General features: G+C 35.8%; 1 protein-coding gene across 1 annotated transcript in view; it reads left to right on the forward strand.

The window, feature by feature from the left end:
• LOC113229067 (protein hu-li tai shao-like) overlaps positions 1 to 3,413 on the forward strand; it is a 29,362-nt gene extending 25,949 nt beyond the window's left edge. Inside the window, exons 11-12 of the mRNA XM_026462555.1 lie at positions 249 to 385; positions 3,257 to 3,413. Of these exons, the coding sequence (XP_026318340.1) occupies positions 249 to 383 (135 nt within the window). The 3' untranslated portion in view covers positions 384 to 385; positions 3,257 to 3,413. The remainder of the gene's footprint in view (positions 1 to 248; positions 386 to 3,256) is intronic.
• Positions 3,414 to 14,010: the final 10,597 nt, after the last annotated feature.

Below are 14,010 nucleotides of genomic sequence, written 5' to 3' on the forward strand. Positions count from 1 at the left end.
AAGGGTTCTAAAGGGTTGGCAACGCGCTCGTGACGCCTCTAATGTTGTAGGCGTTCAGAGGCGACGGTGACCGCTTTCCATCAGGCGAGCCGTTTGTTTGCTGCCTACATAATATAAAAAATAAAAATAAAGACCTTAACGCCAACTATAACATCAAGTATAACATCAACAATAACAACACGTATTGCATGCATTCATAACGTGTTGTACCATATCCCTGGAATTAAAGTACATCATATTTCGTTCAGGGCTCTCCTTCCAAGGAAGTATCGACAGAGGACTCTCCGAAGAAGGACAAGAAGAAGAAGAAGGGCCTCCGGACGCCTTCGTTCCTCAAGAAGAAGAAAGAGAAGAAGAAGTCGTCCACGCCACAGCCCGCCTAGAGGTAAAATATTTTGTGACTCCTTTACAAAAAAATTAATTGTTGTAATATTTTTTTGGCAAAAAGAGAAAATAATTATTGTGAGATTGTTTTCTCGCTGCAGACTTGACCATATCTTATCGGAGCAGCAGGTCGATTCAGAACTTTACGATAACTCTATCGATTTGATATCGTACGATTTTTATTCACAATAACCGAATCGAACGTCAAACTGTCGTATTCGAAACCTAACCGAAATGACGTCACATCCGTACGATTACTCGAACTTCTCGACCGGAATAAGCTACAAACGTTATTCAGAACACAGTTTACGAATGAAAGTTTCCGAACGTCCTATTGTTTACAAAGCAAGAATGTAATATGGAAATCTCTTTTTTAAATAAAGTCTGGATTTTGTTCAATTTTATTAATTTATTTTAATACCAGGCTAATGCATTTCTATATTTTCGGCCTTTAAAGTCTTCAAAATGTATATGAAAGGATTTTCATTTTTCTTATAATCTATTTCACCGTCAAACTCCGTAAACGCTGTTGGATAACGATATCCAATCCGAGTCCAAATCGATCGTTTAACTCGAATGTTCTGAATAGTTCGGAAAGTTCGTTTCGAGAACGATATCCATCGAACGATTCGGTTAAAATATCGATGAGACTGAATCGGGGTCCAGACACAAAACCTTTTAGAGAACGTCCTTTTTCCGGAAAGACAATGTTGTTGTTGTGTTTGGACTGTCTTTTGCTTTACGCGGTTATCCGGATTTCCGTTTTGACTAAACCTTATGTTAACGAAACTTTAGAATTAACCGATAACTCGCAGCCGTAATTATTATTTCAGTATTCTCTCGTATTATCTTTTCTTTTTACACTACTTTTATTTATGTATATTATCTTTATATTTGTTTTCTTCCTTTCTGTATCCTTTATAAATGTATAATACCGACAAACTCTGTAAACGCTGTTGGATAACGATATCGTTTCCGAACGTTTAACTCGAATGTTCTGAATAGCTCGGAAAGCGCCCTTCGATTCGTGAACGATATCCAATCGACTCGGGGTGCTGGACAGAGATATTGCGCCCTGAATGAGACCTCTATTGAGGGGAGGGTAAGGTACCTTTGTAACAAAAAAGAATCGTCGAAATCGGTTCATAAATGACAGAGTAACTGTGTAACAAAATACACACAAAAAATATAAAGCCGAATTGTGAACTTATTTTTTTAACAATATCAAGTGACGGGACGAACAAGTCGTGCGCCTGATGGTAAGCTACACGCCTGTCCATAACAGTTGCAGTGCCACTCACAGCTTCAAAACGCAAAGATCTGAGTAGTACTCCCACTGCGCTCTGCCCTGAGACATAAGTTGACAAGTCCCATGTGCCCGTAATTTCACCTGCACCCTTATTTTTCAAAACCGGAACGCAATAATGCTTACATTCAGTGTTGGGTGTGGAGTGGGGTTGTGTCACGGGTTGGTTGGCATGCCAAGTATTCCCGGCATGCCACTAACGACGGAGTGGGGACGGTAAAGTCGTATTTGGGGGTGCTCATTACGAATATAGAATTTATTTCTAAATCCAAGATGGCGGACACGACTTTTCAAGTAAATGTAACATGGGTATCATTTTCGCCGTATTTGGGGGTGCTCATTACGAATATGGCACTCATTTCTGAATACAAGATGGTGGGCACGACTTTTCAAATAATGGCAAGTTGGGTATCGTTTTCGAGGTATTTGGAGGTGCTCTTTACGAATATAGCATTTATTTCTTAGTCCAAGATGGCGGACACTACTTTTCAAGTAAATGCAATATGGGTATCATTTTCGAGGTATTTCGAGGTGCTCATTACGAATATGGCACTCAATTCTAAATCCAAGATGGCGGGCACGATTTTTCAAACAATGGCAAGTTGGGTATCGTTTTCGAGGTATTTGGGGGTAATCATTACGAATATAGCACTCATTTCTAAATCCAAGATGGCGGACACGATTTTTCAAATATTGGCAAGTTGGGTATCGTTTTCGAGGTATTTGGGGGTGCTCATTACAAATATAGTATTTATTTCTTAGTCCAAGATGGCGGACACGACTTTTCAAGTAAATGCAATATGGGTATCATTATCGAGGTATTTCGGGGTGCTCATTACGAATATGGCACTCATTTCTAAATCCAAGATGGCGGGCACGATTTTTTCAAACAATGGCAAGTTGGTTATCGTTTTCGAGGTATTTTGGGGTGCTCATTACGAATATGGCACTCATTTCTAAATCCAAGATGGCGGATACGATTTTGAGTGAGTGGGTGGGTGAGGGGGTGGGTTAGGTGGTGGGTCAGATGGTGGGTTAGGGGGTCGGTTGGGGGTCGGTCAGTGGGTCGCTTAGGGGGTAGGGGTAATGACACTTTTATTCGGTAGTTTCGGTTTTAATTGTTAGTTTCAATTGTTTCTTCGAATAACTAAAAAAATTAATTGCAATTAATTAAATAGCAATTAAAATCAATTCAACTGCAATTGATTTCAATTGAATTGATTTTTTAATCTGATTGAATTTGTTATTGAAATTTAATTGATTAACGCCCAACACTGCTTACATTACTTCTCTGGACGAACTTTTTCACAAGGGGCGCTACAGCTACCTCCTCCTTTTTTGAAGTCGGTTAACAAATGTAAAACTTACCTTAAACTGCAACATTTTACACCTTGTGAATGGTGTAATTTGTGATTGTCGATGCGTGTGTCCGCAGCACCCGCGACACAGAGTTTATTATTTAAAACAAAAGAAGCTTTGTTTCAAAAGACATTCTGTCAGTTGCGATTATAGATTTGCCTTTGAATGACTTGTTTGCCTATTTAAAAATATTTCTCTTTGTTCCAGATAAACCTACAAATCTACACTGCCATCTTCGCTTTCATTACGTATAACTGTAATCGTGAGGTTCTACCGCTTTCTATTATTATGTATATAAAATTAAAAACACCGAACGATCGCTCCACGCTTTGACAGTAGAATAGCACACATTGATATATATATACATATACAGGGTTATTTTTAAATGACTAATAACCTCGCAGGACTACATTACTAACATTATAACGAGCAACTTTTGTTCTACGACTTTTTACAAAACGCAATAAATTTACCGAAAACAAACTTTTAAATTTTTTCTGTGCTATCTGACATGTTTTAGATCTGTATAGTAGTAATTGAACATATGTATAGCAACGCCTCCCGGCCGCGTGCTGTTGTCGGTAGGAATTCCCGCGCTTTTTACGCAAGGGCTAAATAATACCTACAAATAATACAATTTATTTAACAATTATTATTACGAAATGACCTACATCTTTTACGTCGAATAGCTAGCACAATTCTTGTGATTAATACCTAGAAGTTAATTAATAGCTTGTTTCCACGTTTAACTCGCTTGCTGGGTTTGTACGAATGGCAGCACATCGAGCTAAATATTGGCGGAGCTAGTTCCGATATACTACGATATTCGAACACAAACCTGTAACATGATGTGCTGTTGACAATACACTGAATCCACAATCCTGGACCTAGGGTAAAATTGTCCGTGATCTCTTAATCGCTGTGTGGCAGCTAACATTGTAACTTGGCTTGGTGTAAGTACTGTAGGAAATCGTCTTCCATATTCGCGGCAGGCTTCCGACACATTGTCACCACATATAGCAAGTAACTGCACCATTTCCGTATGTATACTCTACACTTGAATAGCGATACGTCATCGTGCTAACAATTAGAGTTACAAAACAATAAATAACATGTGCATTTACGACGCGAATGCATCAAAGTGACTGACCGCCGCCGACGCCCCGCGCCCGTAGGTACGTTCCCTCCCCCCGCCCATTCCCTTTCGTGCATTTCGCATCGGATGATTTGTTTACATAGGGCATCGACCTCATAGCCCAATTATCGTGTTCTTTTCTTACCGCATAGTGTTAATAATCGTTTAGAGCATACGATTAAATATTTTTATTTTTGTATGAAAGTAAAATCTGACGAATTATTAAAAGTCATGGAACAAAAGTTGTAGTATATGATGTTAGTAATGTAGTCCTGCGAGGTTATTAGTCATTTAAAAATAACCCTGTATATAGTGAAAATTGACATGAGTTGGTGTACGAGAAATTATCAGGGCACCGAAAAGCTAAAAAAATTACGTGATGCTGAATATACGGAATATAAATATTTAATTATTTTTTTGTGAAATTACTCCACAACTTAGTTTTATTAATACAAAGATTGAACACTAAGAATAATTCCTTCGATCCGTTAGATTCGAACCAGCACCTTCAGCATACCGTGCCTGATACGGTACGGTATTTTTCTTACCGTTCCATTTTTGTATTGATAATTAAATCCAAGGGAAATTGACAGAGTATGTCGAAATTGATGTGATTTAGTGAAAATACGTAACAAAAAATATATAGTCTGTCTTTTTTGAAGACGGAGTAAAATGACAGTCCACTGCGCAAAAGTATTGCCCACTTGCAAGCAGCTAGTGATTGCAGTTGATAAATGTTATATCGACTATCGATTTTCTTTTAAATCGCATTTGTATTAAAAATACAAATAGGAGACATATTTTAAAATTTTTAATTTTAATTTAATCGTTAGTTTAAAATGTGTATGACTAAAAATTGATTTACTAATACACCAACTGTCGAAATAAGAATAAAGAATACATTAACGTAATAAAGAATACAATAATTAGTAATTATTTGAACGTTGTAACATTCACAAGTCATTTTTAGGCAAAAAAAGTTTTGCCTACTTTCACAATCTATCGATAAAACTGTCGACAACTACTACATGACTATTTGAAATTTTACGAAAACTGGCAACTCTGCAAATGTCATTGTACTCGCATCTTCAAAAAAGACAGAGTTTCAATGTAATAGGATTGCTACACATGATCTAAAATCGCGTATTTATATTTTTAAACAAACCAATATTCGCCTCTCTTCACAGTTCCCATAATTTTGAGTTCTAACGCTGTTCAGTCATCCGTAACCCATAGAATACTTGAAAATTGTTCAAAGCGTGAAGGGATATGACGTTTTTAAAATAATATCTAAGGTTATTTTTCAATTAGGGCGTTCAGCTCTTAGTTTACTTTATAATAGACCTTAGATTCGTATAAGGTTTTGAAATAGATAGCGTTTAAATACGTACATCTGAAAAGAAGAGGTTTGATTAATAACACTGTGAGAAAGAGAGACAAAACGTTATAGAATGCTGCGGAAGTGACAAAGACAGTGTTATGTCCTGTTTCAGACAATATACTTTATGCGTTTAAACAATCTCTGTAAAGGTTCAAGGAAATTTACTACATTGAAACTAGTACATACACTAACACAATTTTTAAGAACAAATTTCTTCTTTCGCCATCGTAATAAAAATAATCGATCAGCGTACAGAAAGAGATCGATCAACGTAAAAAAAGAGATCGGTTACTGTAAAGCAAGAGATCGGTTGTCGTAAAGAAAGAGATAGATCAACGTTGTAACATACAACATATTCAATTAAAATGGCCGTTTACGAGGTTTAAAACTGTCGTTTAACAAACATTTTGTACGGCTTGTTATCTATTTCAAAACCTTATATTTTTTAATATACAAGTATGAACAATGTTTTTCTCCGTTAGAGGGCGCTAGTGTCAGCTCAAAAGAAGGGTTATAAAGGGTCTGTAATTAATTAAGTCTATAGCAGAAATTAAACTGTTGATTGCGAAAAATTAAAAATGCATTGTGCCTTACCAGGGCGATGTAATTTTAAGCGCGTACGCAATTCTGTCGCACAATTTGCGCTATATTTGTTCTTCGCAAGGCATCAAGGTATAGAGGTACAATACCTACCCAATTTGACAACGAATTCTGACAAGACTAACGGGGTGAATAGGGACTTCAGGGTGAATAGAGATTCGCATTTAATGTGTACAATGATGACAATGTCTACTATTATTAGAGAGTTGTAACGTTTATAGCACGTTATCGTTAAGTCTTTTATTCTTAATAATAATATTGATAATAAGAAGTATAGTTCTATTCACCCCTATGTATCTATTCATCTCGTTTTATACCTAAAGATCCATCGTAACTTAAATTACTTACGTCACCTTTATATCATTTCTTTCTAAGTTGTCGGTGCTTATTATAAAGATAACTTTAAAACTTGTAAGTTGGTAGCACTATGAGAGATATGTCGATTTATGTCACTGTCAAAGTTAATGTCAAGTTTATTGCAAGTTCCCACCTTTTGGCATCTAAAGATTGTGTAGGTCTTGGAAAAAATAAGTACTAGAATATCAACGCAAGTGAAACAATTTAGGTAATGGTAATTTATTAAAACACACAATATTGACTTGTGTTCGATAGTGCAGTGGATTCTCGATAATCCGAACTTCTGTAATCCGACACCATCTGCTTAATCCGAAAAAATTTTACGTGTCGTTGGAACAGCTGAATTGAATTTTAAAACTTAAACTTAATTAAAATCATAATTGAAGTTTAAAACAGGACGTAAATATTTTAATACAGTCGTTGAAACCTAAAACATGCTCCCTGATTTTTTTTCCAAAATGGCGCTTTCGCCCTTTCTACAAAAGACCGATGATATATGGCTGCACCAACGATCAATAAACCCAGTGCTGGGGATGAGGTCACGCAAATGACGCGACTGCGATTCGGGACGGTACGGACAGCTTTGTGCGTGCGAGTTTTAATACATATACGTGTAATGCAGTCCGCCTATGATAATGCCTGCACGTCACTCGGAGCGTACATAAGGTTGTCACATTATTATTTTAATTGTACCTACAGAGCTTGTGTTATCTAGCTGGATAATTCTCGAAAATTCAGTCAGCTGTGTGTACCGCGACAGTCCGGTGATATTATCATTTCGTTTTTCCGGTTCAGTGAAAATTTTATCTGTGAAAATTTAATGTAATACTGAGTCGGAAATACGGAATATCAGTGCCACAAAGGGTAAGTAATTTTAAAACTTTTTTCGTTAGAGAAAATTTTAAATTTTCCAAGAACTAATGTCTCTTTGATGTCAAATAAATGTCCATTGTCAAACGATGCGAATAGAATTTTAAAGAGTGCATAAAGTTTGTTACTTATTTTTTCCAAGAAAACGGCTGCTATATCACGTTTTCATAGATGGCGCTTCAAAAGTGGGGCAGTTCGCGTTCGACCCGCGTTAGGTATAGGATATAAAATGCTATTAAAACGTAGATTCTTTATTTAAAAATTTGACATTTTTCGTTCTTTTTTCCTTATGAATTTGACTTGCCAGTTCAATTTATGATTTTCCTTTTTTTGTTATACAATTTGATCGAGAAATATTACACCTTCGTTTTCATATTGCGAATTCAAACCCTCTGTAAACGACGATAGGTCTATAATTTTATTTGATAATTTTGACGAATTTATTACCTGTTTATCAAAATACGTATAATCAATACGTAATGTTTTTATCACTTATGAAATATTATTTCCTAAATTCTATTGTAACTATTAAGCCAATTGTAAAGGTATTTTATGATTATAAATGAATTATGAATTATCAAGTTGCGGTTTATATGAATTTAAATAAAATCTATTTATAGACAAAAGTATTGATTTGTTTTTTATTTTAATTAAGGTGTTACTTATGAAAAAATCAAATGTTTTTAGTGTTTCTTAAAGAGTAAAGAAGCTTTTGAAGAATTAACCACCTTTAATAGTTTTATGAACACGTATTTTATATAGTTAAATTTTATTGTAAAACTACATGTGTACTTAGGAAGAGACTCGATCAATTTGTATAATAAAATTATCTCGATCATTTTGTATAATAATATGTTCTACTTATTATTGGTATATTCTTTTGCAATTTTAAACAGTGAATCCAGCATATAATGCTTTTCTGGGGGCCATTGTTTTAATTTGTAGCCCCGACGCCATTTTGTGCTTTCATAAATGTACTAAAAATTGTTGTATAAAAATCATTTTGAATACTTTATAACGATAGCGTCGAAAATCACTTTAACGACCTGAATATACATCCAGAGATAACTTTCAGACGATTTATAAATTGATTCATAATGGTTTTTGTCTCACTACATTATTGTATATCAATTTATAAATAAACAAATATATAACCCCTAATATAGTAATGCCAAATGTTTAAACAAAATCTTTATTTTTGAAAGTTACTGTTTTTTTAAACTTCATAGACTGTATTGTTTTATTTGGACTGTGTAGTGGTTTTATGATAGCTATTTTTATAGTTATAATTGCGCTGACTGCATTTCGACTGCAACACAATTGCAATTTAAGTGCTGTCGGAAAGTAGTCGCACAGAATACTTACATGATGAATGTTTACATGACTGCACGTTAGCTACACGCTGTCGTCACTTGTAATTAATACATTTATGATATCATTGCGCCAGCTTTTTTTAAATACCAAATGACGAAGACAGGACGAACGAGTCCTGCGGCTGGTGTTAATCGACACGCCTGTCCATAACAGTTGCAGTCATCCTGAGATATAAATTGACAAGTCCCATGGCCCGTGATTTCACCGAACTAATCAGCCTTCCGACTGCATTCTTGCTGCCATTTTGTAGTCAGAATACACCTCTTCAAATCGTCCAAATTAAACTCTCCAGTTTTTACTAATTGTTAGTTATTTAATATTTACAGCGTTTATTTTCAAAAGGAATTAGCGTTTAATGAATTTGGTATTGCTATGTTAGTGCTTTTTATTATATGTTAGCAATTCTATGTAAGATTTCGAAAATAGCCTACTACTATAGATTTTTTTAAATTATTCTTTTTTCTTTCGTGACATAAAAGAAAAGTGTAACTATTTTGACTGTTTATAATAAAAAGTAAGTAAAAAAGTTTAATGTAAAATAAAAAGTAAAATAAAAGTTTATTTAAAATAACAGTTTGGTTAGAATCTAGTGGAACACTTTTTATGTTACCTTTTGTCACACAGTCTCCTTGCAGCGCAGCATGTAGCACCCGGGTGCAATCAATACCGTCCCTCTAGTAAGCACGCGATCAAAATGGAATACTTACAGCTACATTTTCCCCAGTGATCGAAAATTCGGGTGCAAATGGTGTAACTATAAATGATGTTGGGGCTAAGATCCTACGCTCATGTGTCGCACACCCTGTACCATAGGTAAAGCCGGCACTGTCCCTGATTTAAATATTGTATATCGTGTTATTTCGTTTAATATTAAACACGCAGTTAGGAGACGGAAGACGACTTGTTAAAACACAAAATTCAGTGAACTCCGCTTTCTTTTCAGGGTCCAAAAATAATTTTATTCGTGAAAATTATCACTTTTTTTTATATAAAATTGTCAATTAAAGAGCACATCATCCTTGACACTTTTGACTTTGGACCGTCTTTATTGTAAGTAACGTAGAGTTGAATTGAAACCTTAACTGTACAAAACAATTAGCGGCCACAATACGTAACCCACCGTTTAAAATACAAATATAATTTTAGATGTTTTCGTGTTTAATTGTCGATATTCAACCTTTTATTATTTTATGATATTTTTCTTCATTTTCTTTTGTCTTTTTAGTACGTACATATTGTTGTGTCTGTTCTTGTTTGTTAAATGCAGTCAAAATAATTACACTACAAAAATATCAGTACATTTTGAGTTGTTTTTAAAAAAATAATAGGGTCCATGTTTTTTCGTATGTACTGGATAAAACAATATTTTTATTTAATTTTTTTTTATGGACGAATATTTAAAAAGAAGACCACCATTTATTAAAAATTGATATTATGATATTTTTCAAATATTCGTTTATAGAAAAATAAAGTTTTTGACAGGACCCAAGCAATTTGACATTACCTAGAGTAGTTCTAGTGTTGTTAAAATGACAAGTTGGTTAATTAATATTTTATTTTTTAATACAAAATTGAGGCGTCAATTCAGTTGCTAATACGTGTAGATCGAATACAATTCCATCCCCTTATTTGGTACAATACTATTTACGTTGAAGAAGAATTTTCGTCACAGTTGTCCTTATTACAGTATTACCCCTTAACCGATTGTAAAATATATATTTTATTTTGATTGCATTGCAGTTTCAATGCACGCAACAGCACTCTCCCTGCAAGCTGTACTATTAATCGCCAATTGTGATATAATTGTGATGCAGTTGTCATGCAGTCGTGCCAACTGCACAAAACTATTTTGCAATTGCATTGCAGTCGGAATGCTGCTCGTGTAACTTCGGCCTTTAATACAAAACCGTTGAGATAGATAACTGCGATGTTATAAATAACTGGCAATTGAATGTATGATTTAATAATACACACATATACAGCCAGAAGAGACGCATATAATAACAGAATTATCAGATATGTTTTCATGGTACCTGAATCGACGCCATAATTAATTGTAAGATTTTCTCAAACTCCGAAGGTAACAAACGGTCAACAATTTTGCTCACATCTGCGAACTACCAGCATTAATCTCGTGACAGGGCCTAGAAAACAACAGTAATAAATTTATTTTCTATTGGTGTTATAAGGATACGAAATATGGCAACACCATACAAAGTACAGTGTGCCACATAATATTGAGCTATTCGGGTTTTACGGAAACTTATGAAGAGGAATTCTGCAATCAAGAAAAATGACACATTAAATATGAACATTGTATCTTAATTAGTAAGGTAAACTTTAAATTGCAGTAGCCAACTGATGAGCGTGAAAATTATGTTAAATAATGTATTAGAATGATATAGGCTGACAATGTTAATGAAAATTAATTTACGTATAACTTGAATAGACCATCGTTTATATAAAGTTCAAGTTTATAATTTTTATAGCTTGACGCGTTGCCGGGATTTCTGTCTTTGGGTTATATGCTGTTTTTAAATGTGGACCATTTCAGCAAGTTGACCGATTGGGGAAGTGGACCGTTTGGGTAAGAAAGTAGACTAATGATTCCGAAGGGATTGGCCAGTTTACTCGGAACTTATAACCACATAGATGACAATTTACTCGCGTACTTTGAGAAAACCTCACAAATAAACTTTCTTATCCTTTATAGAGGGTGTTCGAAAAACTTTGATCACAAAAAGTAGGTAGGCGTGAACATCCCCGTATATTAGAAAAAAATGTATTTTCCAACAGGCAATGTAATATGAAAAAATAAATTATAAGTTGTATAATGTTTTTTCTTTACAACCTTCCGGTCACAAAATGTTGCCAGTAAAAAAATCTGGTTTTTTTTTAGATTGTAAGTTTTAGCTTAAAAAGAGTTACGTTATTGTACTTGTATTTTTTTATTTCTAAAATATATGCTATTTGGAAGATTTATTATAAATTATTGTTGTTTTATTTTCCGAAACATATCCTTGCGCACCACTAGACGGAGCCACGTTACGTTCTTACGCGTTCGTAGAAATAATAAACAAAGTAATAGAACAAAAGAGACTCAGTTTTGCCGCATTTTCGCGTACTGGTAAAAAAGGTAGAGATTCGGAAATACCTATCAGGAATAACCAGAGTTTCAAGACTATTTCAAAAGTAGGTTTCCTTACTTACAGACTAGTCTGGGAGTCTAAAGACAAAAATATATCCTATGATCTCATGGGAGCATAGCGGCGAAAACATTACTCATGGATCCCATTAGATTATAGGCATGGGAGCTAAGTGGCGTTTAGGCGTTCAAAATATGAGATTTTATCAAGCTCTATAGAGAGTTAACTCACCTGGTGTCCATTTGGTTGCGCAACCAATTTGGCGGCGCGACCAACTCGGACGCGTGCACAGAATGTTACTGGTTGCGCCGCCACGCTGGTCGCGCCACCACTAACTACTATAGCGCTGTATGGTGTCTCACTCACTCGGCCGCCAGTGACGCCCCACCTCATTGCAAGCAACACGCGTGCACGTTGTTTTGATTTTTAAACTACTTATTTTAATATTTTGATTGTTTGTTCATTGCATACGATGGATAATTTCGAACTTATCCGGATATCTTCTTAGATCGTCGTATATGTTGACGAATTGTCCTTTCTTACAGCGATCGGCTAAATGAGGATGAACCCACCACTGTTTCTTTTTTCTCTTGTACTCTCTTTTCCTACGTACATACAGCAGTAGTGCTATCTCTTCGAGGTCCATTTTGATACTGTCTCAATGTGGTGTGGCGACTCTGGTGTCTGCATGGTGTCTAGTTTGGTAGCTTACGGACACCACGGTGGCGCAACTGGTTGCGCCGCCATGGTGTCCCGGTGAAATATAGCCCTAAATGAAAAGCGGCTTCACTTCGTACGTTGCGTATGCTCCATTTGCCTATTGTTTTGTAATCCGAGTTTTTACCCTTCAAAATCGGAACTTCGGCAGAAATAGACAAGGTGCCAGTACATCCCTGGACGAACTCTTTCACAGCGAGCTCCACAGCAACTAATTTGTATTAGTATTGTGTAACAAAGTGGGATAAAAATAAAGCAAGTAAATGTGCAAGTCGTAAAGTTTATTGTATATTTTTTTTCAGTTATTTCCTTAGAACTAAATCATATATCGTAATAGGCGCTTTATACATAGGTACCTTATTCACTACCCATGCTTAGAAATACTATGTTTATAGTAAATCTAACGAAAGTTAGAACAGGTTTTCATGAACCCTTCACAATAAAGGCCGGTTACATAAGGCGACTTTTACACCGTAAACACATTTACTTTACACGGACTTGATTTGGGTCACTAAACTCATACTCCAATGCTAGCTACGCGTAATTGCACTATTCCCGACGTTATCCATCGCGAGAGTAGAAACTTAAAAAATTTGAATCACAAACGCACGTTTGTATCGCTGTTAAGGCGCTCCGCAGATGGAGCAACTTTAGTTGACACAACTGGCAACTTTTGACAAGTTTCCATTAACGGTTCCCGGTTGTAACAAAAAGCCTAGTTGCCGGTTGCCGCAATTTTAAATAAACTTTCGAAATCCACGGTCAAGACATGACACTGCGGGGGACGGGGCGGGAGTGAAGTTGCTTCACGAGTTGCGGTTGCCGATTGCGGAAACTGGCAACTGGAGACAACCGGTACAAATGTGCAAGTTTCTAGTTGCGGCTATTTATTTAATCACGGATTTCGGCAATCGATTCCGAAACTCTCAACTGAAGTTGCTACGTCTACGCGGTTTCTTGAAATTATATGAAAAACGTCATAAACAGGTATTAGCGGGTTGCCAGTTGCCGAAACTCGATGATCAAAGTTACTCCAACTACGCAGCGTCTCATAGTCGCCGTGTGAACCGCTCTTAAGGTCCCAACAAAATGAACTGAATTCATTTTACAGTCTTCTTATCGTGCTGGTGCTTTCTTTTCAAGACTACAGTTCTGCGATATCAAAATTTTCTCACAATACTTTTTGAACAATAATGTTACTTTACACAGAGACAGTTGCTTCAGCTGTACCAAGCGCAAGACCGGTCGTGCATGGAGTATTGCTGCCATCTTTGGAGTGGTTCTGCTACATACCAACTGGCCATCTTGGATTCAATTGACAGCCGTGACAAGAAGCTTGTAGGTGACTCGGAATTAGGGGACGCGAAGCTGCAGAGCCTTG

This window comes from Hyposmocoma kahamanoa, unplaced genomic scaffold (assembly GCF_003589595.1).
Source record: "Hyposmocoma kahamanoa isolate Upper Pololo Valley unplaced genomic scaffold, ASM358959v1 272, whole genome shotgun sequence".
Lineage (NCBI taxonomy): Eukaryota > Metazoa > Arthropoda > Insecta > Lepidoptera > Cosmopterigidae > Hyposmocoma > Hyposmocoma kahamanoa.